Genomic DNA, 22,338 nt, shown 5'->3' on the forward strand with positions numbered 1-22,338 from the left:
CATTGCCGTGCTGTCGACTGCGGCTACGTAGCAGGTAAGTGTTGTTCTCTATGTCATCGCTTCACGCAAGTATCTGCGGTAATTTCCAAGCATGAGTTCCAAGTGATTGCGAGGACTGGGCCTTGAGGTACGCAGAAGGGGGCAAGGTGAGCTGGCACGAACTGCCTGCGCTCTACCTGCGAACATGTGTGTGGTGTGGTTGGCCTCGCCTTGCTGCTGCTTGCACACAGACATTGATGGTGGGGTTTCGCTCCCCTGCGGAACTGCCAGCGCCAGCCGCGGCCAGCCCCACACGCGCTTGCCTCTTCTGGAAAGTTGTTGACTTTTGGCGCCGCATTCGACCCTCGAAGTCGCGTCACTTGTCCTTGTGCATCGTGACATAACTGTCCTGCCACCAGCTCAATCACCGCAACGAGTCACCGTGGTCGTCGCCACTGGCTGGGTCTTTTCGAAAGAACCCCAATCTTCCCTTGCAGAAAAGACTCGTCTGCCACACCGCAAAACCCACGCCATTGTGTACGCGACCGCCCACAATGCTCGGCTGGGCAATCAAGAGGAGCTTCCAAGGCGCGACAGGCACAGCCGATGCGCCGCCAGCCGGTCAGTCTTTTTCAGAAGATCCAGTGAGAATACCAATGCCGGACTGTCCTCATGCTAATACGGTTCTGCTCCCTCAACAGAAGATACTACCCAACTAGAGGGACCTGATACCCCGGCGCCAGTGTTTGCCGCGCGCGCAATAAAAAACGCCATCTTCGGTGCCTCTGCCGATGAGCCTGCGGATCGCGAGACGATGGCGTCTACAGCAGCGCAGAAAACAAGCACTAAACCAGCATCCAATGCCGAGCCGAAGAACGAAGACACAGCCGCCTCCGAGTTCAGATCCCCAACCAAGCTCAATAGTATTTTGTTAACACCGGGAACCGGCACGGCGAGGCGGAAACGCGTGTCCTTTGGAGGCGACGTCAAGGCGTCAACAAGCGCGGAACCGAGTCCCTTCGAGATCAAGGCTGGAAGGCGTAGGAACACAGCCTTGCAACAGGCACTGGAGAACTCGCGAAAGAACAAGAAGCTAGCAGAACAGCCGCCCCCCGAGACCGTGGCCGATCCAAGCGAAGAGCTCGGAGCAGATTGGGAGGAAGAGGACTTTTGCAACCATGACGTGACTGTGGACCTTAACGAGCCACACTCAGGTTCTGGGAAGTACTGGAAATCGGAATTCGATCGCTACCATGAGGATGCCAAAGCCGAGATGACTGCGCTAGTCAAGTACAAGCACCTTGCGAAATCATACGCCAAGCAGAAGGACACAGAATCGGTGCAGCTAGCGCGACAACTGCGAGAAGAGCAAGAGAAGGTCGCCGCGTTGGAAAAGCTGCTGGGAACCATGAGCGACCCGTCTGCGGATAAGTCAACACGAAGCGACAAAGAACGGGACCAGACTGCCCTTGTCAAAGAGCTCAGCAAACAGACTTCTCTGGTGATGGAATACCGAGACCGCATTCGCGACCTGGAATCCACTCTGAAGGAAAAGGCTGGAGAGACAGACAGCGGGCGCAGGGCAGCACAAACGTCGCCACGTGATGAAAAGACTCTGCTCGAAGTGAATCGGGAACTACGTCGAGTCAAATCTGAGCTCAAGCAGATGGACGGTCTTCGAGCGGAAAACGAGCGACTGAAGGCAGCCTTGATTGCTGCCAAGGATCAAGCCACGAGGAACTCAGAAGCGGCCTCCTCGGATGGTGCATCCGACAGAGCCCAGGCCCGGGAGCTTGGAACACAGGTGCGCGAGCTGAAAGAAGAGCTGCGCAAGGAAAGGAGCGAGCTGCGCAAAGTGAAGAGAGAGTTTGAGACATTGAAGAAGGACGCAAAGATGCGGACCGTAGAGGCGATGCAGGTGCTTCAGGAAAAGAACGACAAGATCGCACAACTTGAAAACGAAATTCGTGCGGCTAAGAAGGAGCGGGAATCTGGACGACAGCAACGAGACCTCGACAGAGCACTTGCTGAACACCAAAGGATTACCCGCGATCTAGAATCCGACATGACCGCGAGAAGGAGGGTAACCAGAGAGAAGGAGACTGCGGCCACTCGGAGGCCACACCGATCGCTTTCAGCTGAGGACTTCACGCTCGACTTCACCTCGCAAGTCGGCAATCTGCACAATATACGAAGTCAGGTCAAGCATGATGAGCAGGAACACCGGACAGTCAAGGAGGATCTGGCCACACACCGACCAACCACGAATGCACGGGGCCTTGGCGAAAAGGAGGTATTTGAGGCCGACGATTGGACAACAAGTCGTCCTGCGCAAACGCGACACGATGGCAGGATTCGAGCAGTGAGGTCAGCTCAGGTCCTGGCAGACCTGCCTAACGATGCCGGGTCCAAAGGGAGAACCTCGATCGCGCATGATGCAATCTCCGACAAGTACGGCCAGAGCAGTCACTACAGGCCACCGGCTGCGGCAGACGACAATGTCTTTCACCGTAGGGGCACGTACGAGTCGTTGAGAGCACCAAAACCCGACGAATCAAGCACGCGCAGACATCTAGCGGCCTGCGATGATGAGCAGGGCATCGATCTGCTGCAGAACCGCTTCGCATCCTTGGGGAACGGTATATCTGGAGAAAAGCCTCCTATTGGCAATACATCGCGGTGCTCCTTGCCACCAGACCGGCTTGCTGCAGCTCGTGCCCGGCTTGAACAAAAGAAATTGGACAGAATGCGACCAGCAGCGCATCGCCTGCAGGAGGTGGGAAAGGAGAACTACGAGCCATGAGAGAGTCTTATGGTTAGGACGCGTGGTCAGCGGGAAAGGTGTCAGGAGAGCTGGTCGAAAATTGAATATACCCAGGCCATATGAGACTGGCTACTGATTTTGAGATTGAAGAATGGCATGGGCATCTGACTACAATTCCATCTTGTTCAACGATGTGGTTCATTGTCATCAAGTGCAAGAAAGGCTGGTGATATGTCCTCACTGATAGCGGGCCTTCCGTGGTTTCCACCACAAGTGGGCCACCTTGAGCAGCGAGCAACCACCTCACTTATCAAAACATCCACCACCACCACCATGAACCATGGTTCAGCAAACAGAACAGGCTGCTGCACGGACGCCAGCTGAGCTGCAAGATGAAGTGCTGGAGCTAGAAAGGCAGCTCGCCGCTGCCAAAAGAAGGCTCGATGCGCAGCAGCGGTCACAGCATCACGCAGACCTCGGTGCAGCTGATTTGCCGCTCCGACAGCGGCGGCGGCGGCGGCAGCAGAAGCACCAACAGCATCAACAAGGGGCAAAGCGGACTGTCGTAGACTCGAGTAGCTCGTCATTCGCCGAAAATCACCACCTGCTACTCCTCTCGGACTCTGCCTTGCCCCTGGGTTCATTCGCCTTTAGCTCCGGCCTCGAGTCTTATCGGGAGCACGCCCGCGCCGCGGCCGCTTTCGCAGCCAGCCAGGCCCAGAAGCAACAGCAGCAGCAGCAGCAGCAGCAGCAGCAGCAGCAGCAGCAGCAGCAGCAGCAGCAACAGCCAGAAAAAGGGAGGGAGCCGCCATCATTATCTTCGTCGCCGCAGCCGCAGCCGCCGCCAGCGAGGTCATGGTCCTTTGCAGAGTTCCTCCCGCTCTCGCTGTCGAGCTACGCCTCGACCACGCTGCCGTTTGTCCTCGCCGCGCACCGCGACCCAGCGCGGCTGGCGGAGCTCGACGACGCGCTGGATGCCGCCACCATCTGTACTGTCGGGCGGCGGGCGAGCTGTGCTCAGGGGCGGGCGCTGCTGGGCATCTGGGAGAAGAGCCTTGTCGGAGACTTGGTGGTGGGGGGCGCGCCGGGGAACGACTTGATCGACAACGACGACGACGAGGAAATGGGAAGTGACAGCGAAGGCTATGATGACGACTCGGACGTGGTGGAGGACGAGCGAGTCCGACAGCGCAATGTCGATATCCCCGCCGTCATCAAGGCGTTTGCCATGCTCCTCCGCCGCAGCGGCAGTCTCGCCGCCGCGAACAGCAGCAACACGACCACCACCACCACTACGCCCTCGGCCGCAATCCCGCCCGTGTCAGCACACCTTGCGCCGCTCTTCGGCGCCATCGCCCGTGCGCTGGGCCTCGACGCCCACCATACGGCGTACATCTTTATGCTCTCGCACGTCAAGGCCCTCGTCTCGGCCGCGATTCGCGCCGGCATGTTTGGTCCGTTCCAGGCGCAGAAGATTCTCGCCGGGAAGGAGGTCAGGGAGCTTCTGCCCGCTCTGATCAAGAGGGAGTGGGACACGCCAATCGAGAAGGCCGGGCAGAGCTCGCCGGTCGTGGATCTTTGGATCGGGAGGCATGAGATCTTGTACTCGAGGGTGTTTAATAGCTGAGCCCCATGGGAAAATGGACGTGGTCGCGATGACAGAGGGGGGGGGCGGGGGGGCATTGCAGATCTATCACACGACTACCAACCAATCACTGGTGACATGGGAGTGAAAACAAATTCAAATGAGCTTCGGTTGAGCCGGGTTTCTTTTATCCCACGGCTCGTCGGGTATTATTTTGCTCTATGTATGAAACGCTGAATGATGTGACATCGCCATGCTCATGATCCCTTTGCACCCAAATTTTTGTCCTCTCTATTACTCGTCATCGTCTTCGCTGTCGCTGCCATAGGCAACCAGCGGGCCTGAGGGCGCTGCTTTCGCCTTGGGTGCCGCTGTTGACACTTGTGCTGCTTGCAGAGCTTGTAATGTGCTTGAGGAGAATATGCCACCCGCCTGTTGTTCTTGTGGCGCCGGCGCCGCCTCAATCTGCCTTTGGGCCTGGTATTGCTCCTCCTCTCCCTGCTGACCGTCCACCTCGCCACTCTCAATCATCCGCCGCTGCTCCTGCTCGAGCTCATACCCCTGCCTGCCCACAGGGTTCACGGCATTCGCGCCACGGGCAAAGTACACCTCGTCGGGGGCCTCGTAGCCGTCGAGGCCAAACGAGCTCTCGATCTTGCGCCGCTTCCTGGCCTCGGGGTCCCGCCCCTCAATCTCTGCCACGAACGCCTCGGGCAGCGCCCTCCGGATCGCCTCGGCGGCCTGCTCCTCGATGGCCCTGGCCTCGCGCGCGCGCGCCATGGGGTTCGGGTCGGCCGTGGCCCAGCGGACGTTGAGGATCTCGCTGTGGTCAAGGGCCTGGTGGGCCATGGCCTCCTTGGCGAACTGGGCGTTGGCCTCGTTCGTGTACGTGATGAAGGCGACGCCGCGCGCGTTGAGCACGCGGATGCGCTCGACCTGGCCCCACTCGGCAAAGTGCCGGGCGACCACCTCCTCAATGTCGTCCGAGACGTGGATCCGGCCGACGTACACGGTGCGGTTCTGCCGCAGGAAGCTGCCCACGCCGCCCATGTCGTCGCGGTAGTCGCTGTGCTTGTCGCGCCCAAAGCAGTCGACATTGGGGTTGAAGTGGTCGTGGATGCCCGGCAGGCGGTGGAGGTAGTCGCAGTCCTGGCCCTTGGGGCAGATGCCGCGCGCGAAGAACAGGCAGAAGTAGGACCCGGGGATCTTGTCGGCCCGGGTGAAGCCGCTGTCCTTGGCGATGTTGCACCGCCCCTTGGCCGCTGTCTTTGACAGGTACTTGTCCTCGCGGTCGCCGCCGGACCACTTGTTGTACCAGATGTTGAAGATTGTGCCGGTCTGCGGCGGGGGCTCGGACGAGATGAAGGACGGGTCGACTTGTGGTCTCGCCGGGCGTTTCTTGCGGATGATCTTCTTGACTTTTTTCGGTGCCGGCGCGGCCACCTCGGTGGATTGCGCCACGAGGGCGGCGTCGTTCTCGTCGGCCATTTCGGGTGTGCTTTTTTATTCGTTGGAGGCGCGGGAGAGATGTCGTCGATCTGCTGTGGGAGAAGGTGTTGTGGTGGTAGAGACCAGCGGCTACAATGTCGCGCTGATACGTTATCGCGGTGCCGTGCGCAGCCAGTTGCTCCAGTGGTGGTTCTGAGTGTGATGCAAGGGTCAAGCTTCCAAGAATTTCCAGGTGGGGTCTAGATGCAATCCTCGCATAAGTGCATTTGGAACCCCAGATCCTCCTGTGTTAGGTAAGCGAGGTTTGAGACTAGCCGCGAAAGGTGCTGTGAGACGGCCCAATTTCCGCCCCTCAATTTCCCCTCAAATGTCTGTCTAGAGTTGGAGAAGCTGCTTCGAAATGACCTGACAAAGCTGCGAGATTTTCTCCGGTCTGGCAACCCTGCTCGCGCGGCACTGAGACTGCGAAGTGGCACCATGGCCGATGTGGCACGATCCCGGCTCAGACCACCCGACTTTGGGTGCCTGACACGGCAAACGGCGATGCCAGAGAGGCAATCCGTCCGTGTCGAACTGGGGAAATCGCGACCAGTTACTCATTGCTACCTTCACGATTGACGCATCTTGCTCTTTGCGTGCAACGGCGTGAGTCAAGTGCTTCCACACTGGTGCCATTGCAACATGAGGGGACTGTAAGACTTGGCGGCTAGGAGCTGAGGAGGTCCCAAGAAGTTGCGGGCTCAATGTTCTGCGCGATGTTGTGCTGGCACGCGGACCAATTCCGCGAGCAAGGTTACAATTGCCAGTACGAGTCTAGCTAAGCTGGCAGCCGCATCAACACGGCTGACCAACGCTACTTGTACGGTCATGCTCATGAGACAGGTTCTACCATGCAGGGCTTGGTGAAGCAAGCGAGTCCAACAAGGGATAAAAGTGGCCGGGCTGCTGGTTCCCCAGGTTTTGTGAGGGAGGGACGAGGCGGTTCCCCGGAGCTGGGCGGCGGCGATTGGCTGGGGACGCCGGGAGCGGCGAGCTGGCGGGCCCCAAGGCCCCACAGCGAGTGCGGGCGCTGAGGGCAGCCGTCCGTTGTGCCTCGGCCAAAGCCAGCATCCACGGCTCTGCCGCTCCACGCCCTCCAAAGCTCGCCCTGTGCCCCGGTCCAGTCCCTGAGCCTGGAGCTGCCCTTGCTGCCACAACCTCGTCTCTGGCAATCCGGGGAAGCTTCCACCACCACCACCTCCTCCTCCGCCTCCTCCTCCTTCTCTTCTCAACTTCTTGATCCTCTCCTTTGCCCAAAGAACCCAAGGATCACAGCATCCACCCATTGTGCAGCTTAACGGCAAACATCCCTCCAGCGCAGCACCTCCATTCAGCAGCTATGTCGGCCCAGATTCCCGACATCGTACGTCCTCTCTGCGAGGTCCCTTGGCTCTTGGTGATACCAGGACCTTTATGCTGACGTCTAACCATAGATTGCGCCTTTTGTCAGCGACAAGGCCCGCAAGACTATCGACATTGTCGCCAAGTTTGTAGAGGAGGACTGTATCCCGTAAGCACCACCACACGTCTGAAGACCAACAAAGGTGATCAACTCAAACTCACACGAAGCCTCATTATAGAGCAGACCCAGTCATCGACGCCCAGCTCGGCCAGGGCGATGCACGATGGGACGCCCACCCCCAACTGATCGAGGACCTCAAGGACAAGGCCCGCAAACTCGGCCTGTGGAACATGTTCCTCCCCGCCGGCCACTACAAGGAGTCTCCCGGCTTCACCAACGTTGAGTACGGCCTCATGGCTGAGTGGCTCGGCCGCTCCAAGATTGCTTCCGAGGCGACAAACTGCGCGGCTCCCGACACTGGCAACATGGAGGTCCTTGCCAAGTACGGCAACGAGGAGCAAAAGGCCGAGTGGCTCAAGCCCTTGATGGATGGCAAGATCCGTTCCGCTTTCCTCATGACCGAGCCCGGCGTCGCGTCTTCTGACGCCACCAACATTGAGCTGAACATCCGCCAGGAGGGCAATGAGTGGGTTCTGAACGGCAGGGTAAGTCTACTTGGTGAAATCAGCGACACCGACACGCAACGCGTCATCTAACAATGTCTGCAGAAATGGTGGTCGAGTGGTGCCGGAGACAAGCGCTGCAAGATCTACATTGTCATGGGCAAGAGCGACGCCAACAACAAGGACGTCTACAAGCAGCAGTCCATCATCCTCGTGCCCGCCAACACCCCTGGCATCAAGATCTGCCGCATGCTCAGCGTCTACGGCTACGACGACGCCCCCCACGGCCACGGCGAGATCAGCTTTGAGAACGTCCGCGTGCCGCTCAAGAACATTGTCCTTGGCCCCGGCCGCGGGTTTGAGATTGTCCAGGGTCGCCTCGGCCCCGGCCGCATCCACCACGCCATGCGCTCCATTGGTGCTGCTGAGCGCGCTCTTGACTGGATGCTGATGCGCATCAACGATCCCAAGAAGACACCCTTTGGCAAGAAGCTCAGGGAGCACGGCGTCATCCTGGAATGGGTGGCCAAGTCGCGGTTGGAGATTGACGCCGCCCGGCTGATCGTTCTCAACGCCGCCGTCCGCATGGACAAGCTCGGCCCCAAGGCGTCGCTCAAGGAGATTGCCGAGGCCAAGATCCTCGTACCCCAGATGGCCCTCACCGTCATCGACAGAGCCGTCCAGGCCTTCGGTGGCGCCGGCGTGAGCCAGGATACTCCTCTGCCCGCCTCATGGGCTGGCATCCGCACGCTCAGGCTGGCCGACGGCCCCGACGAGGTACACCTCCAGCAGATGGGCCGCAACGAGAACAAGAGGGGAGCCGAGGTCACCAAGCGGATCGAGGCGCAGAAGCTCAAGTCTGAGCAGATCTTCAAGCAGCTGGGTGTTGCCAAGGCCCAGCTCGGATCGAACATCAAGCCCAGACTGTAGAGGTCGTTGGGAAAAGAAAATGTGTTTAGCTTGCAAGTTTTGTATATTCTACCAGCTTCGTATCGATGATTATCGTGGAGATTGTCATGAATATGAGTGTCTTCCTTTGAAATCACTATACAGCTATGGCAGTGCGTCCTGAACTAGACTCACGCGCCAACATGGACACACCTCTGCGATTGGAAGAAAGCCCCTTTTGAGCACGTCCGCTAACTCACGTTGTGACGTGGCGAGCGTGAACGGTGCATTTGTGGATCGTGAACACTTGCGCACGGAGGTTTTGCCGGGGTTGCGTGAATGCAGGCACCAGATGAAGTTTCGAAGGCTAGTCGGGCACGAGCCAACGCACGAGCTGGTGTGACGATAAGTACACCATGGTGTTGCTAGTCGAGCGCTCGACAGACAGGCCATCGACTGGCAGTGACACATTGCTCATGATCTAGGCCATCTGCATGTTATGCATCAGCGGCTCCCTGGTCGCCAGGAAACGGTTCGCTGTAAGCGAAGGGGCAGGCCGGGTTCATGACGTGGTGTGTGGGGGCAGGGATGGTGGTGGTTTTGCACAGAAGACCAAGCAGGAAGGCACGGGCAGGGGACCCAAGACACCCACCCACACCAAGACATTCGGCGGTTGCCCCGCCGACGCGGACCACCTTTGTTGACTCAAGGCCAGATGGACCCTCCACCACCATTTTTCACGGCCATGCAGAGCAAGCAGGCCAGCAAGCACTGCTCACCCACACAACCCTGCCATCGCCCTTGCATGCCTCCCACGTCGGACAATAAAGAGCCCAGGCACCACCACCAAGTACAGACGCAGCCCGCAAGAGACAAAAACAACAAAAATCCAACCCCCTCGTTGCCCTCCTTCACATCCACATAGTACTCTGCAGACCACGCCCCATTGCATCTACACCTCTCTCCACGCCGCTACCATCTAGCTTTGCGCCCATACGCCTCGTCTCATCACAGCCGTATACCACATCAACAAGCTCAACTATCGCAATGGCGCCCACCAACGTGCTGTCCGACAAGGACGTCAACGCTGCCGTCGAGGTCTCCAAGCCAGACGTCAAGAGCATGGAGTATCACCGCCAGGTTCTCAAGTCCAAGATGGAGCAAGAGACGTATGTTCCCAATCCCACTTGCACACCACCTGGTGCTGTCACTGACCAATGATGCCACTTCTTCGATACAGCGCGCAGCAGTACATCTCGCCATCAGACAACATCATGAGCCCCTGCACAGCCAAGCTCAACAAGCTGCGCAACAAGAACGCTGGAAAGTGAGTCGACCCTCTCCACTCCTGGCTTGCGGCCACGAATGTCTGCCCCTATGATGATAGTTGACTCGTATGCTGACCCTCGCGCCTCGCTTCTTCCAGGGCCAAGCCCAAGTCTCTTTTCGCCCAGGCTTCAGCCAAGAAGTTTGGCAGCGAGAATGTCCTCGGCGTCAGGAATACCCCCGCCAACTCGGACGACGTATTCTGATCGCTGTGCCAATTCTCGTTGCCTTTTCCCATGCTTCTTGACTAAAGGGCCATGCGGCAGTCACTGACTCCGTGCCCTACTGGTCGCGGCTTTGCACACACAAAAGTCATAGGGCTCTGTATTACTTTTACTGTACCAGGCGTTTGGAGAACATGACTATTTGGGCTCACGTCAAGAGACGGATAGCCACTGTATGACGGCCAGGGTTCTTCTGTTTTGTGGTTCTAGGATAATGGCGGGTTTTGAATTGGGCGAGCGTACAGGCATGAAATGCTGTGGGCTCCGCATGAGGTTTCAACTTAGAATTTTCTTACGACACGACAATGCAATGACTGATTACCACATCGCCGTTCTTCAGAAGGCATGCTTGCAAACACATCAGCACTAACACGGCGGCAGCATGTCTGTAAAGTGCTTGTGCACATTCTTGTAGTTGGCCTCACCCAAAAGTTTTGTTTTGTTCGACTACGCCTTGTATCCACTGACGATATACACGACATCCTCGTCCGCCACCGGATGGCCCAACCCAACCCTCTGCGGGACATGCCGCGCGCTGGCGCCCCACACGAGGGCGTACTTGAACGTCTCCTTGAGCGTCCTGTGGATGCGGTCGCACACGTCCTCGACGGTGCTGTTGCTGCGCACGATGAGGGCCTCGCTAAAGTCCGGGTCCGAGCCCTTGCGCTTGGTGTAGATGCGGATGAGCTGGAGCTCCTTCCAGCAGCGGTCGACGACGTCCTGGATGCCCAGGTCGAGCTCGCAGCTCATGACGACCGTGTGGGGCTCGCGGGCGAGCTTGTCGAGGAAGTCGAGCGACACCGAGTCGATCTTGTTGTACACGTACAGGCACTTGATGTACTTGCGGTGGTCCCGCATGATGACGTCGATGAAGTCGTCGACCGTCACCTCGTCGTCGCGCACGAGCACCTCGACGTTGAGCATCTTGTAGTCGCGCAGGATGTTGAAGACCATCTTCTCGTCAATGTTCTTGGGCGGCGAGGAAAAGGTGATTTTCATGCCGCCTGCTTTTTTCGGCTTGAGGTAGATGTTTCTGTGTTGTTGTTGTTTTTTGGTCAGCCCTTTTTGTCACATGGTCCCGAACTTCACGATGGACAGGGAACGAAAAAAAAGGTCCTAGAGCAAAACATCTACTCACGGAGGCTCCCGGTTCAACCTGATCCCCACGGCCTCCAGCTCGGCCTCCAGCAGCGCCCGCTGCTCCGCGCGCTTCGTCGCGTCCAGCACCATCAGGATCAGGTCGCTCGTCTTGGCCGCGCTGATGACCTGCCGCCCTCTGCCCTTGCCCTCGGCAGCGCCCTCGATGATTCCCGGCAGGTCGAGCAGCTGGATCTCGGCGCCGCCGTACTCGAGCACGCCGGGGATCGCGGTGAGCGTGGTGAAGGCGTACGAGGCCACCTCGGACCGCGTCTTGGTCACCTTCGACAGGAAGGTCGACTTGCCGACCGAGGGAAAACCCACGAGGGCTATCCGCGCGTCGCCAGACTTGCTCACGTCAAAGCCCGCACCCGGGCCGCCGCCAGAGCCTGGCCCGGGCTCGAGGAGCTGGGCGCGGAGGCGTGCTAGTTTTCTGTGTGGTTTTGCCCACCGCTTTCGTCAGTAAAAGGATGGGAAACATTTCTTTTTGAGTAATTTGCTCATTTGCCGCAAGGTTGCTGAAGCTTTGTGTCCATGTATGTCACGGTGTTTGGGCCTTGATGTGCTCGAGCTGTATATGTGTTTTCTCATGAGAAAGGGAGTCAGGTCATGTGCGTACCCTTTTAATAGACCCAAGTGATATTCTGCATATTTTCCTCGTCAGCACATCCGCGTTCACTGCTTCTACCTTTTCGTTCATCTCATTTCCAAGCGAACCCTGCAGTGCTTACCTGTGGCCTTGTTCTCTGTAGAGATTCAAAGTAAATCAAAAGGTCAGTGCTCTGTTCGAAAAAAAAAAAAAAAAAACCTCCGCTATGCCTAATTCTCTCCCGATCATGAGATGCGTCTCAGTGTACGGAAATGCGGTGGTCTATCTCACTCTGCGTCTTTCTCATCTCATCCTCAATCCTGTAGCCCGGTTCAGTCTTGAGTTAGCCCAGTCCATATTTTATAATCCTTTGGCTGGAGCCTGCCTGGGGATGGATGCCTAGGGGAGCGTGGGCCATGTTCAATAAATACTGAAGCACTCACTCCTTGATCTTTTCCGTGATGTTGACCATCTTGTCGGTTCACTTTCGCGACGAGGGCGGGACCAGTAGGAACCCCTCTCTCTCAGTCTCTTCGGTGTTGAAATATCGATTTCTCGGTCAAAGATCCAAAGTATTACAGGCCGGGTTGAGATGCAGCACAAGTTGAGGTCTGGTTCTGCTAGGTCCAGGCTGTTGGCTGGGCACTTTGATGCCGTGGCGGCACGGGCTGTACGGTTTAGTGTGCGCTCGAATCCTGGTGGTGTTCGTTTCGCCCGGTCGAAATGCTGTACATTGACGTACCCCACTATCAGAAGCCGTAGGGTGCTTCCAGCTGCAGCACAAAAGCACCCGCGTCGGACGCCCGGCAGAATCTAAGTGGGACCGAGCTGTCCGGAATCTCAACCACTGAGCCAGAGCTTTGCAGCTGACCGCCTGCCCGATTTAATGTCAATACCGAGACTGGGCGATTTTGGGGTTTCGGGCAAATCGAAGGGACGCCCTCCAGAACAACAATCATAATATTCCACACACTGGAAGCAATTCGATGTCTGCGCTTGTTATGTCCACGATATTCATCCTACTATCTATGTACATCTATTCATCGTCTCTTTCAATGCCCTGGTAGGTAGCCCTCCTACACCAACTTCCACACACCGTCGCCGGAGATCTCGATCTTGATCTCCCGGTTCTCGTCGATGGCTCTCCGGCCGGCCTCCAGGATGGCCGTGGTGGCGATTGTGTTCTTGAGGGTGGGCAGGCCTCTCGCGTCGAGGTCCTCTGGCTTCAGCTTGCCAGAGTTGACGCCGGCGCAGCCGTCGATGAACTTCTCAAAGGACACGTATCCGTAGCCGCCCTGGCCAGCAAAGTTGCCCTCCTCGTCGGGCGCATACTTCATGTAGAACGGGTTGTACCACATGAGCTGGCCGGCCGAGTCGTCGGCAACGTCGTAGCCGCGCTTGGCCTGGTTGATGCGCACCTCGCCCTTCTCGGCCATGTAGTGGAAGTACTGGTTCGAGTGGACACCAGCCTTCTGGGGCGCCGTCCACGACGCCGTGTACACGCCCGTGGCAATCTTGCTCGGGTCGCTCCTCTTCTGCCAGGTCACCATGACGGTGATGGTGTCCTCGGTCGACTCGTGGCAGCCCAGGCCCGTGGCGATGCCCTTGGCCGAGGAACCAGAGACCTTGACGGGGACGAAGTCGAGCTGCGACACCATCGAGTCGCAGATGTCGACGTGGTGGCTGTTGAGGTAGTACGAAATGTCCGACTCGACGCCGGCCCACGCCTTGAACGTCTCGAGTTGCGACTTTGGCTGCGACATGTAGCTGTAGAAGTAGTTGAAGTCGCCGAGCTTCTGCGCCTTGTACTTGGCGTCGGCATATGCGGGGTCGAAGCGCTTGTGGTGCTCAATGTACACAAACACGTTGTGCTTGCGGGCGGCCTCCACCAGCGCGAGGTGGTGCTCGAGCGTCTTGACCGCCGGCTTGGTGATCATGACGTGGATCCCGCGCTCAATGGCATACAGCGCAATGGGGAAGTGCGTGGGGTCCGGGGTGAAGATGGTGATCGCATCGCCGGGCTTCAGGGCGTCGATGGCGGCCTTGTATGCCTCGGGATCCCGCGCGTCGTTGGCCGGGTACGACTCGAAAGAGGTGTCGAGGTTGTTGTAGACCTGGGTGATGTTGGTCTCCAGGTGCTGTCCTGTGGGTGGTTTGTCAGCCTCTGGGGTCTCCCTGGGCGGTTCGCGCGAGCCGATCGCAACAATTTGCTTGTAGCGCTTCTACTGCTCGCGGTGATCTGACTTACTGATGGCGGGGAACTTTGAGCCAGTGGTTCCAACCATGCTCAGCTTGCCGACCTTGCCTCGCCTCCTTAGGTCGAAAAGCGTCAAGCCGACGACGCCCACCTTCTTGTCGGAGCCGGACATGCCACCGCCGACGAAGCCGGTGGTGTACTCGCCGGTGCCGACCTGTGTAAATGTCGTGTCAGTCTACCACCCCAGAGCAGATGTACCGCCGCTCTCTTGACTCACCATCAGCACGCTGAGAGGTTCCGAAGACGCCATTCTGGATGGTTTCGGGTCGAATGCAGCAGAGAGGAACGATGCAGCAATTCTGATCACGAGTGCACGGCGTGAGAAAGTAGAACGAGGAGCTGTCGGTCAGGACTGGCACCGGAAGATGTAAGAGAAGGCTTGAGCAGCGAGACCAGAAGCTTGAGAGGAAGCAAGACAGAGGTCAAGGAGCGGCCCCGGGAGGTTTTGGCTGGCGCTAGGTGCCGGTCCGTGGCCGAGGTGCACCCACACATGCCATCTGGGCGCGTCTAGGCGATCATAGGCAAAACGGATCAATCCACCAAAGGGGAGGCACGACGCGGCAGAGCTACAGGCAGGGGCCAGCTCCCTTCCGTGAATTTTTCCATCCGGTCACGAGGGACGGCGCGAGCATGGAAGCTCAGCCGGGCGTGGCCCGAGAGCATCCAGGCACGATTCCTCCTGTCCAAGGCGGTACTCTAGCTTGTCACGCGTCCTCCGGGCCCAGGAAGCGAGGTCCATCCAGAGATTCTCGCTGGAGCAAAAGCGGGCTACTCGGCTCGGGACACGGAGGTCTGCCCAGGACCCTTGCGCGTGGCCTGGGGTTTCCAGAGGGTAATCGCGTGGGGGATATTTCCTGCCGCGCCAACCCCGCCCCCCACCCCCGCTGCCCTTCTCCAACTTTTGCCGGCCATTATTTCCCGGTGGTCGCCCATGGCGACATTGCTGCAGCTGGACAAGTGTGCACACGGCCCAGGAGGCGTATAAGAGGCAGTCAGCATATTCTGGTTCGAGTCCTGTGTGGCATCAGCTCTCCTCAGTCGCTGGTATCGCCACGGCAATCGCGCGCCCACCACACTCACCCATGAGGAACGCGGGGCTTGGCGTATTTGACATCTGTCTGGAAGTGGGGAGAAGTCGGAGTGGAAAATGTACGTCTTCGGTGCAGCAGGCCCCGGCACAAGTCTGATGCTTCTGATTGGGGGAATTACTTGCCCATTTGCCCTCCACCATTCACAGGTGCTTTCTCTCTCTTCCTTGACGTCTCCCCATGCCCGTCCCCCAGCACGGTTTCGTGAGGGTTGGCAGATCTCATCGCCATCGCGGAGTTTGAGCGGTGCGCTGTCGGCGCATTGGCTCAGCCTAAAGCCGCCAGTGCCATGTGCTTCTGCTCAATAGTAGCAGGTCAGGCGAACGCAAGATCGTCAGGGCAAGGTTCATGCCTGCGCATACGGTTTTCTCCGAGCGCGAGCAGCGATGCACCTTTGCCTGTTGAGGGGCAAGCGTTGAGCAGACACGATTGTAGCGCGGCGGCATCCTTGTTGGTGAAACACGGCAAATCACACAGACTCGCTTGGTAATATTTATGCCCGTGTGACAATTCTGTCCACGTCTCAGCCCGAAGGTATTTCAGCTGAAGGCCTCACGGCACGTATGCTGCTTGCAAGGCAAGGTCAAGCAGTTCGGCCGTCAATGTTTCTTTTCTCGGCCTGTAAATAGCCGTCGGTTTATTCTTCTTGTGCAGCCCGCCCCAGCACCATCAGTTAATGGAGATGCCGCTTTGAGACGGGCGCGAGAGACAGATGTCACCAGTACTGATACCGACCTTGGGGTTCTACGTCTGTACTTGCCTTTACTTAATCAGACCTGTCCCTGGGCGAGAGTCCACGGGTGGTCAGAAAGTGTCCCACCGTTGCGGCGCCCGCCCACCCCCGCGCCCCGCATCCTCCGCCCGGATTGGCAGAGGCGCGGAGCCCGTCCCTGGCCGGGCTTCAGGTTTCGACTACCGCTCCCTCACCCGCCCGCCTGCACTTTTCTTCTTCCCTTCCGAGGATGAGTAGGTCATGGGGCCATTCTGCGCCGGCCCTTGCTGAGCGGGACAAATTCCTTCTCGCGTGCTCCTGGCCCTCTTATGGGGTCCGCCTCTGGCCGTTGGGGGCCCGAACAAAAATGGCCACCGGCTATTGGGGGCACCTCTTCTTTCCTTGGCTGCCTTCTCCCCATGACGGCACGCTGTTCTTTCTCTCTTCTTCTTCTTCCTCTCTTGCTTCTGCTTCTCTGTCCTCCTCATCGACCTGTAGAGCACGACACCAAGAACATCACATTTCCGACTGCGAGTCCATCTATACGACTTGACCATCTAACCCCCCCAGGTCCTCGACTGACAGTCTCACCCTCATCATCCCCCCTCCTCCTCCTCGTTCAAAAACCCCTACCCCCTTCCAGCCATGACTGCGAACCCCAAGCGGCCGATGCCATGCGGCATCTACGCCCCAACAATGACCTTTTTTGACCCGGAGACCGAAGACCTCGACATCCCCACCATCAAGAAGCACGCGGTCCGGCTGATCCAGTCCGGGCTCGCGGGCCTGACGGTCATGGGCTCCAACGGCGAGGCGGTGCACTGCACGCGCGAGGAGAAGCTGGCCGCGGTCCGGGCGACCCGCGAGGCCCTCGACGAGGCCGGTTTCCCCAGCGTCCCCATCATGGTGGGCGCCACCGAGGGCTCGGTCAGGGGCACCATTGAGCTGTGCAAGCTCTCGGCCGAGGCGGGCGGCGACTACGTGCTCCTGCTCCCGCCAAGTTACTACCGGCCGCACATGGACGAGGCCGCCATCGAGGGTTACTTCACCGCCGTCGCCGACGCGAGCCCTCTACCCATCATCCTGTACAACTACCCGGGCGCCGTCTCGGGCATCGACATGGACTCGGACTTCCTCATCAAGCTCGCCCAGCACCCAAACATTGTCGGCACAAAGTTCACCTGCGGCAACACGGGCAAGCTCACGCGCGTGGCGCTCGCGACCGGCGCAAAGACCCCGTCCTCCGAGGGCAGCGGGTACATGGCCTTTGGCGGCATGTGCGACTTCACGGTGCAGACCCTCGCGTCCGGGGGCAGCGGCATCATCGCGGGCGGCGCAAACGTCATGCCCAAGCTGTGCGCAAAGGTCTGGAACACCTACGCCGAGGGCAAGGTCGACGAGGCCATCGCCCTCCAGAAGATCCTCTCAAAGGGCGACTGGCCCCTGACCAAGGCCGCCATCGCCGGCACAAAGCAGGCCATCCAGTCGTACTACGGCTACGGCGGGCACCCGCGCCGGCCGCTCAAGAGGCTCGAGCAGGCAAAGGTCGAGGCCATCTCCGAGGCAATTGCCGAGGCTATGAAGGTCGAGCAGTCATTATAGAAGAGAGGTGCGCAGTTGGAGGACATAATAATGGTCGTCATCATCATCATCATCATCATCAACAAGGCATTGCAGCTTATGGTAAGCAGAGCAGAAGGACATCGTGGCATTCGATGAGGTGATTGGCCGTGTCCTCAAGTCCGACGAGAATGACGCTGAGCGTTACCCAAACCCCACCCTCCAAGCGTTGGTGCAGCTCCGCACGCTAGTTCGGCTCCCATTGCCCCGAGTAGTGAGGCCATGCGAGGTGTGCGAGTAACGTAACCCGCTGCAGTTTTGCAAGTACGCTTTGCATGCCGAAAAGTTCGCATTGTCACTACATGGTTTGTCGTTGTCATTTTCTCACTCTAGAAATCATGCAAACTTTCTTGATCCGCACATTTCATAGCTCAGCAATCCACGCGTTAGCCATGATTCTTGTTTGGTCGTGATGACATCAGCCACCGTGCGCTAAAGTGGTATATTGTGACAAAGCTCCCTCTTCGTAGCATGTGCCATTGTGAGAGTGGTTCGTGGCACGGGCAAGCTATCTACTGGTTCGGACTTTTCCTTAGCCCAGTACTGCAATCGCATGCCGCAGCAGTCGAAACACGCTCGCACATAAGTAGTCTTTAGCTCAACTCGCTGAGGTAGTACGAGTTCCCACGTGCCACGTCAATTACTCGATGGCCGCCGCCACCTCAAACTGCGATCATGCCTTTGCATTGGCGTGGATCGAGGCTAGTGATATCTGCACTCTTGGCTTCGCCATCAAATATCAACTCGCTCATCAGCTTGCCGGTGCCTGGACCATTCTGTATGCCCCAGCACGTATGTCCAGCAGCGACCCATAGACCCTTGACTGATGTCGCGCCCACAAGTGGCCCACCCTCCTCGTCAGCACAAACGTGTTGCGGAATGTAGCAGGCCTGCTTCGCAGCTATGGGTGCTCGAGCAAGCACTGGGCTCACGGTGGCGATGTACGATATCATGTCGTCACATTGTAGATCATCGCAAGGGACGAGGTCCGCAGTCTCTGGCAGCTGCTCATCATAATCAGGCTCGCCGCAGGCGTACACTTCTCCATCGGGCCTCGCATAGAACTCGGGGTCTACTCTGCCCTTGTGAATTCGCTTCTGCCCCTTGGCCGCGCGGTGAGCAGGCACCCAGTCACCGGGAAGCGAGATGTTGGTGAAAACGGCGAATGGCGTGACGTCAGCCGAGTAGACGACGCTGTGTACTCTCAAAGGGTCGATCTTGACCTGTGGCACCAAGGAACTGGTCCATGGCCCAGCTGCCACAATAACGTCTGTTACTCCCAGTAATGTTCGTGTCTCATTGGTTATCCGATCCAGGTACTCGACATTGCTGATCGCGGTCTTGGCCGCGTTCAGCCCTATCCGTGTGACTTTGGCGTTGTTCCGAACCTGCACGCCGGCCTGCTGTGCTAGCTCCGCTATCGCTGTCGTGAATTTGTATGGATGCACTTGTGCTGTTTCTGTATAGCCGGGCATCCCCATCTCGGCGTATTCTAGCACCACCTTATGATCGATCCAGTCAAGATCGGGTGGGAGCACAGACTCGCGCAGCAGCTCGGCCGCAGCCGCATCTTGCTTCGGAAGCCTGTGCCATTCCTTGCGGTTTTCCTCTTCGCTTTGAAGCATTTTCAGGTCGAGACACCGATCTAAACTACCATCGGAATTGTCACTGCTGGAGGGCGTTAATGTTGGTATTGGTCCATGCTTGGGTGTGAGCAGCGGCTGTTTGGCCGAAGGAGTGACATTGCTCTTCCTCCGTGGCTGACGGTGCTTACTCTCCGGCGTCCCAACCCCGGCTCCGGCTCCGATGGCGGTGTCGGTCCGGCGACGGAGCTGATCGCGTTTGAGCTTGGCCGATATCTGGCCGCAGGTGACCCGCCGATAACCCCAGCGCTCGGCACCACCGTGCTCGGCTGCGAGATCAGCGTGCAGGCGGTAGGAGAGGTCCACGATGCACTGCGGGTATGCCCATAAGCCCAGCAGGCCGCCAGCCTTGCCGGAAGCGCCCGAGGCGACCGCAGTCGCCTCGAGTAGGGTGACGTGGTGGATGGAGGGGTTCCATGAAGGGTGGCGGGTCAAATAATATGCGGTTGTGGTGCCGATGATTCCACCCCCTGGGCAACAAGGTCAGCGGACGGGACGACGCAAAGTTGGGGAGTATATCGTGGGATATTTGGGGATGCGCGTACCGACAATGATGATATGCCGAGGCCGTGGCTCCATGCTTGAGCTGGCCAAGCGCGGGCACGCGCAAGGGAGATCAGGGCTGGCAGCAATGCGTCATGCTATGGCCAATGCTGTGAGAGACGTGGGCTCGCACCCACGGGCGATGGACTCGTGCAGGCGCCTCCGGGTCCAGGCGTCACATGCTCGGTGCTTTGATTGCTGGCCGTGTTCCGAAGAGGAGCTATCGTGTGGCGTGCCGCAGGTGGTTGAAGGGGACGCAAATCCTGCAGCAAGGCGCATAGGTACTGCGAATGCGGTTACTTTCACGTACTGCCACCGCTTGGGGGGCCGACAATGTCGTTGCGATGGTGGAAGCGCGTATCGAACGAGCAGCAAGGAGTTTGGGACAGCCCATTGTTACATCCAAGGCAGCGCCGCCACAAGGGCGTCCACGGGTTGACATGCAGCGGAGCTGGATCAGGGTGATGCAATTGGCTGGATGTGGGTGCATAAGTGGGTCGACCAAGTTGGCAGGTGCGACCAGCGAAATGCTCCTCTGGTGTTGCCACTCATGGTTCGGACACAACCTGGTCTATTACACCAAGTCAGCTGTGCTGATCAAATATTGTCAATTCTTCGTGCCCTCGAGGCCACGGATGCGGCGACGACAGAGAAAACGTCGTCGAATAATAAACAGTTGTTCAGTGTTGACTCTGGCTAGATGATTAGTCAGGGAAAGGTCTGTAGGTGCTAAAAAGGGCAATGGAGATGCCTAGTCGTCCTTAAGTAAGCCGTACTAACCCGCCGGGCCAGATTGCCAGGATTGGCAAATGACATGGAAGTCGTTGTACGTGAAAGTGTGCGCGGAGCGTCCGTCAAGAGCCACACGTCTTTGCAATCGGGACACCGGGCTAACGGGGAACCCGAAGTACGAAAGGGTACAGGTTGGTGTGCGGAACGGCACTTCAAAACAGCGCCGTGCGGAACGAGACCCCGTCGACTGCGAGAGCTGTCTACTGAAGCTTTGGGAGATGCAGAAACTTGAAGCTGAGCAGACGCAGCCGCCGCTAGTGGGCAGCTCTTTGGCGAGGCAACCGAGGCTTATCGCCGCCTTCATTATGGTCCTTGCACAAAACAGATAATTGCTCAAGCGGTGGAGGTCCTTCCGGGGCGATGCAGGTGCGGCAGCGGACTGGAGACTCGAAGTCCCCGGGGCCCTAGGCCGAGCTAGACAGTTGTATGGCGAGAATGTGTGCCAGCCAGCCCCCCTTGTTGTCATCCACTGAGCCCGTAGTGGGAGGAGGGGATCCCATGTCGACCGCCTGGAGGGGCTTCCAGTCGTCGCCGGCCGACCCTACTGCTTTCGGCAGTCTGCCCTCGATCCTCCCACGCTAGGTCACGTCTTTGCCCGTGCTGCTGCTTCCGTTCCTTTTCTTCTGCCACCTTCTACGTGGTGCAAGCAGGTACAGGGCTCCCGTGTTTGACCCTTGCTGTTCCGAGCCGAGCTCCTCCTGCTGCCATGCAGGCCCTCAAGCACGCGCAGAAGCTTGGCGCTTCGGCAGCACCTCATCGGATCGGCCCACCCGCCGCTGCCGCATCTGCTTTGTCGTCACGCCGCAGTATATTCCACACCTCTTCCCCAGCGACCACGCACACCTCGGCTTCCTCCATTGCTCCCATAACAAGAACAACGACCACTACCACTACCACTACCCAGCCTCACCCTCCTGCCCGGACATTCAGCACCACTGTCGCAAACATGGCCTCTGCTACCAGCTTCTACGACTTCAAGCCCGTCGACAGTATGTGCCACTCCTCCAGCTCTGGACTTTCTGCATAGTCTTGATCCTCTCCAATCACTATTGCTACCGAACTTCCGGGATGCAAGTACTGACATTGTCTCCCCATTCACCCTCAATAGAGAAGGGCGAAGCGAAGCCTCTGGCCGACTACAAGGGCAAGGTCGTCCTGATCGTCAACACGGCCTCCAAGTGCGGCTTCACCCCGCAGTACGCGGGGCTCGAGAAGCTGTGGAAGGACCTCAAGGCCAAGCACGCAGACGATTTTGTCATCCTCGGCTTCCCCTGCAACCAGTTCGGCGGCCAGGAGCCCGGCACCAACGACGACATCCAGGAGTTCTGCCAGCTCAACTACGGCGTCACCTTCCCCATCATGGGCAAGATCGACGTCAACGGCGACAAGGCCGATCCCTTGTTCGAGTGGCTCAAGAGCGAGCAGCCGGGCCTCCTCGGCATGAAGCGCGTCAAGTGGAACTTTGAAAAGTTCCTCGTCGGCCGCGACGGCAAGGTCAAGGGCCGCTGGGCCAGCACCACAAAGCCCGAGTCCCTCGAGAAGAACATCCTCGAGGAGCTCAACAAGCAGGCTTAAGTTTATGATTTGGCTCGCTTTTCCACCCAGGCCGATGGTTGGCGCGGACCGTGGGGTTTAGTGCGGATGAGCTCACCTCAACTCTCTGCGAAACCTTCTAGTCTCGCCCTATCACGTCTTGCCACGGTACTCGGGTACTCGACCCTGTCTCTTTTCACACCCA

The 22,338-nt window shown here is 58.4% G+C and overlaps 10 protein-coding genes across 10 annotated transcripts; 6 read left to right on the forward strand and 4 right to left on the reverse strand.

The window, feature by feature from the left end:
* The first annotated feature begins 393 nt into the window (after positions 1 to 393).
* On the forward strand, positions 394 to 2,913 carry B0I36DRAFT_320920 (spindle pole body formation-associated protein-domain-containing protein). Its single transcript, XM_046153613.1, has 2 exons — positions 394 to 600; positions 681 to 2,913. Exons 1-2 carry the CDS (start codon positions 534 to 536, stop codon positions 2,780 to 2,782), a joined length of 2,169 nt encoding a protein of 722 aa, XP_046014010.1. The 5' UTR covers positions 394 to 533; the 3' UTR covers positions 2,783 to 2,913.
* A 560-nt stretch (positions 2,914 to 3,473) lies between these two features.
* Positions 3,474 to 4,440, forward strand: B0I36DRAFT_320921 (uncharacterized protein). The gene has a single exon (XM_046153614.1). It carries the CDS (start codon positions 3,867 to 3,869, stop codon positions 4,368 to 4,370), a length of 504 nt encoding a protein of 167 aa, XP_046014011.1. The 5' UTR covers positions 3,474 to 3,866; the 3' UTR covers positions 4,371 to 4,440.
* Positions 4,407 to 5,930, reverse strand: B0I36DRAFT_320922 (RNA recognition domain-containing protein). Its single transcript, XM_046153615.1, has one exon. It carries the CDS (start codon positions 5,814 to 5,816, stop codon positions 4,623 to 4,625), a length of 1,194 nt encoding a protein of 397 aa, XP_046014012.1. The 5' UTR covers positions 5,817 to 5,930; the 3' UTR covers positions 4,407 to 4,622.
* Positions 5,931 to 7,051: 1,121 nt separating this feature from the next.
* Positions 7,052 to 8,773, forward strand: B0I36DRAFT_105841 (acyl-CoA dehydrogenase/oxidase). Its single transcript, XM_046147796.1, has 4 exons — positions 7,052 to 7,179; positions 7,250 to 7,326; positions 7,397 to 7,823; positions 7,887 to 8,773. The coding sequence occupies exons 1-4, from the start codon at positions 7,156 to 7,158 to the stop codon at positions 8,709 to 8,711; spliced, it is 1,353 nt and encodes a 450-aa protein (XP_046014013.1). The 5' UTR covers positions 7,052 to 7,155; the 3' UTR covers positions 8,712 to 8,773.
* Positions 8,774 to 9,445: 672 nt separating this feature from the next.
* Positions 9,446 to 10,544, forward strand: B0I36DRAFT_383096 (uncharacterized protein). Its single transcript, XM_046160943.1, has 3 exons — positions 9,446 to 9,838; positions 9,910 to 9,996; positions 10,096 to 10,544. Exons 1-3 carry the CDS (start codon positions 9,717 to 9,719, stop codon positions 10,199 to 10,201), a joined length of 315 nt encoding a protein of 104 aa, XP_046014014.1. The 5' UTR covers positions 9,446 to 9,716; the 3' UTR covers positions 10,202 to 10,544.
* A 55-nt stretch (positions 10,545 to 10,599) lies between these two features.
* Positions 10,600 to 12,681, reverse strand: B0I36DRAFT_320926 (GTP-binding protein 1). Its single transcript, XM_046153616.1, has 6 exons — positions 12,389 to 12,681; positions 12,237 to 12,265; positions 12,088 to 12,102; positions 11,976 to 12,000; positions 11,358 to 11,789; positions 10,600 to 11,252 (listed from the first exon to the last, which is right to left on the reverse strand). The coding sequence occupies exons 1-6, from the start codon at positions 12,415 to 12,417 to the stop codon at positions 10,667 to 10,669; spliced, it is 1,116 nt and encodes a 371-aa protein (XP_046014015.1). The 5' UTR covers positions 12,418 to 12,681; the 3' UTR covers positions 10,600 to 10,666.
* A 340-nt stretch (positions 12,682 to 13,021) lies between these two features.
* On the reverse strand, positions 13,022 to 14,452 carry B0I36DRAFT_348278 (uncharacterized protein; the record flags this gene model as incomplete). The annotated part of the gene is made up of 3 exons (XM_046156671.1): positions 13,022 to 14,088; positions 14,194 to 14,356; positions 14,420 to 14,452. 3 exons carry the CDS (start codon positions 14,450 to 14,452, stop codon positions 13,022 to 13,024), a joined length of 1,263 nt encoding a protein of 420 aa, XP_046014016.1.
* A 1,812-nt stretch (positions 14,453 to 16,264) lies between these two features.
* On the forward strand, positions 16,265 to 18,018 carry B0I36DRAFT_320930 (dihydrodipicolinate synthase). The gene has a single exon (XM_046153617.1). It carries the CDS (start codon positions 16,648 to 16,650, stop codon positions 17,602 to 17,604), a length of 957 nt encoding a protein of 318 aa, XP_046014017.1. The 5' UTR covers positions 16,265 to 16,647; the 3' UTR covers positions 17,605 to 18,018.
* A 266-nt stretch (positions 18,019 to 18,284) lies between these two features.
* On the reverse strand, positions 18,285 to 19,844 carry B0I36DRAFT_361891 (FAD dependent oxidoreductase; the record flags this gene model as incomplete). The annotated part of the gene is made up of 2 exons (XM_046158559.1): positions 18,285 to 19,735; positions 19,811 to 19,844. The coding sequence occupies 2 exons, from the start codon at positions 19,842 to 19,844 to the stop codon at positions 18,285 to 18,287; spliced, it is 1,485 nt and encodes a 494-aa protein (XP_046014018.1).
* A 778-nt stretch (positions 19,845 to 20,622) lies between these two features.
* Positions 20,623 to 22,175, forward strand: B0I36DRAFT_348281 (thioredoxin-like protein; the record flags this gene model as incomplete). The annotated part of the gene is made up of 4 exons (XM_046156672.1): positions 20,623 to 20,731; positions 21,183 to 21,250; positions 21,313 to 21,589; positions 21,709 to 22,175. The coding sequence occupies 4 exons, from the start codon at positions 20,623 to 20,625 to the stop codon at positions 22,173 to 22,175; spliced, it is 921 nt and encodes a 306-aa protein (XP_046014019.1).
* Positions 22,176 to 22,338: the final 163 nt, after the last annotated feature.

The sequence above is a fragment of the Microdochium trichocladiopsis genome, assembly GCF_020744255.1.
Source record: "Microdochium trichocladiopsis strain MPI-CAGE-CH-0230 chromosome Unknown B0I36scaffold_4, whole genome shotgun sequence".
Taxonomy (NCBI): Eukaryota; Fungi; Ascomycota; class Sordariomycetes; order Xylariales; family Microdochiaceae; genus Microdochium; species Microdochium trichocladiopsis.

Bases quoted from the DNA above. Each gene is read 5' to 3' on its own strand.
- B0I36DRAFT_320920 (XM_046153613.1), top strand. From the start codon at position 534: ATGCTCGGCTGGGCAATCAAGAGGAGCTTCCAAGGCGCGACAGGCACA. The intron at 601-680 runs GTCAGTCTTTTT...CTCCCTCAACAG, and splicing joins AGCCGATGCGCCGCCAGCCG to AAGATACTACCCAACTAGAG.
- B0I36DRAFT_320921 (XM_046153614.1), top strand. From the start codon at position 3,867: ATGGGAAGTGACAGCGAAGGCTATGATGACGACTCGGACGTGGTGGAG.
- B0I36DRAFT_320922 (XM_046153615.1), bottom strand. From the start codon at position 5,816: ATGGCCGACGAGAACGACGCCGCCCTCGTGGCGCAATCCACCGAGGTG.
- B0I36DRAFT_105841 (XM_046147796.1), top strand. From the start codon at position 7,156: ATGTCGGCCCAGATTCCCGACATC. The intron at 7,180-7,249 runs GTACGTCCTCTC...GTCTAACCATAG, and splicing joins CGGCCCAGATTCCCGACATC to ATTGCGCCTTTTGTCAGCGA. The intron at 7,327-7,396 runs GTAAGCACCACC...GCCTCATTATAG, and splicing joins GTAGAGGAGGACTGTATCCC to AGCAGACCCAGTCATCGACG.
- B0I36DRAFT_383096 (XM_046160943.1), top strand. From the start codon at position 9,717: ATGGCGCCCACCAACGTGCTGTCCGACAAGGACGTCAACGCTGCCGTC. The intron at 9,839-9,909 runs GTATGTTCCCAA...TCTTCGATACAG, and splicing joins TCCAAGATGGAGCAAGAGAC to CGCGCAGCAGTACATCTCGC. The intron at 9,997-10,095 runs GTGAGTCGACCC...CGCTTCTTCCAG, and splicing joins CGCAACAAGAACGCTGGAAA to GGCCAAGCCCAAGTCTCTTT.
- B0I36DRAFT_320926 (XM_046153616.1), bottom strand. From the start codon at position 12,417: ATGGTCAACATCACGGAAAAGATCAAGGA. The intron at 11,790-11,975 runs GTACGCACATGA...AAAACCACACAG, and splicing joins CACTTGGGTCTATTAAAAGG to AAAACTAGCACGCCTCCGCG. The intron at 11,253-11,357 runs GTGAGTAGATGT...ACAACAACACAG, and splicing joins AGGTTGAACCGGGAGCCTCC to AAACATCTACCTCAAGCCGA.
- B0I36DRAFT_320930 (XM_046153617.1), top strand. From the start codon at position 16,648: ATGACTGCGAACCCCAAGCGGCCGATGCCATGCGGCATCTACGCCCCA.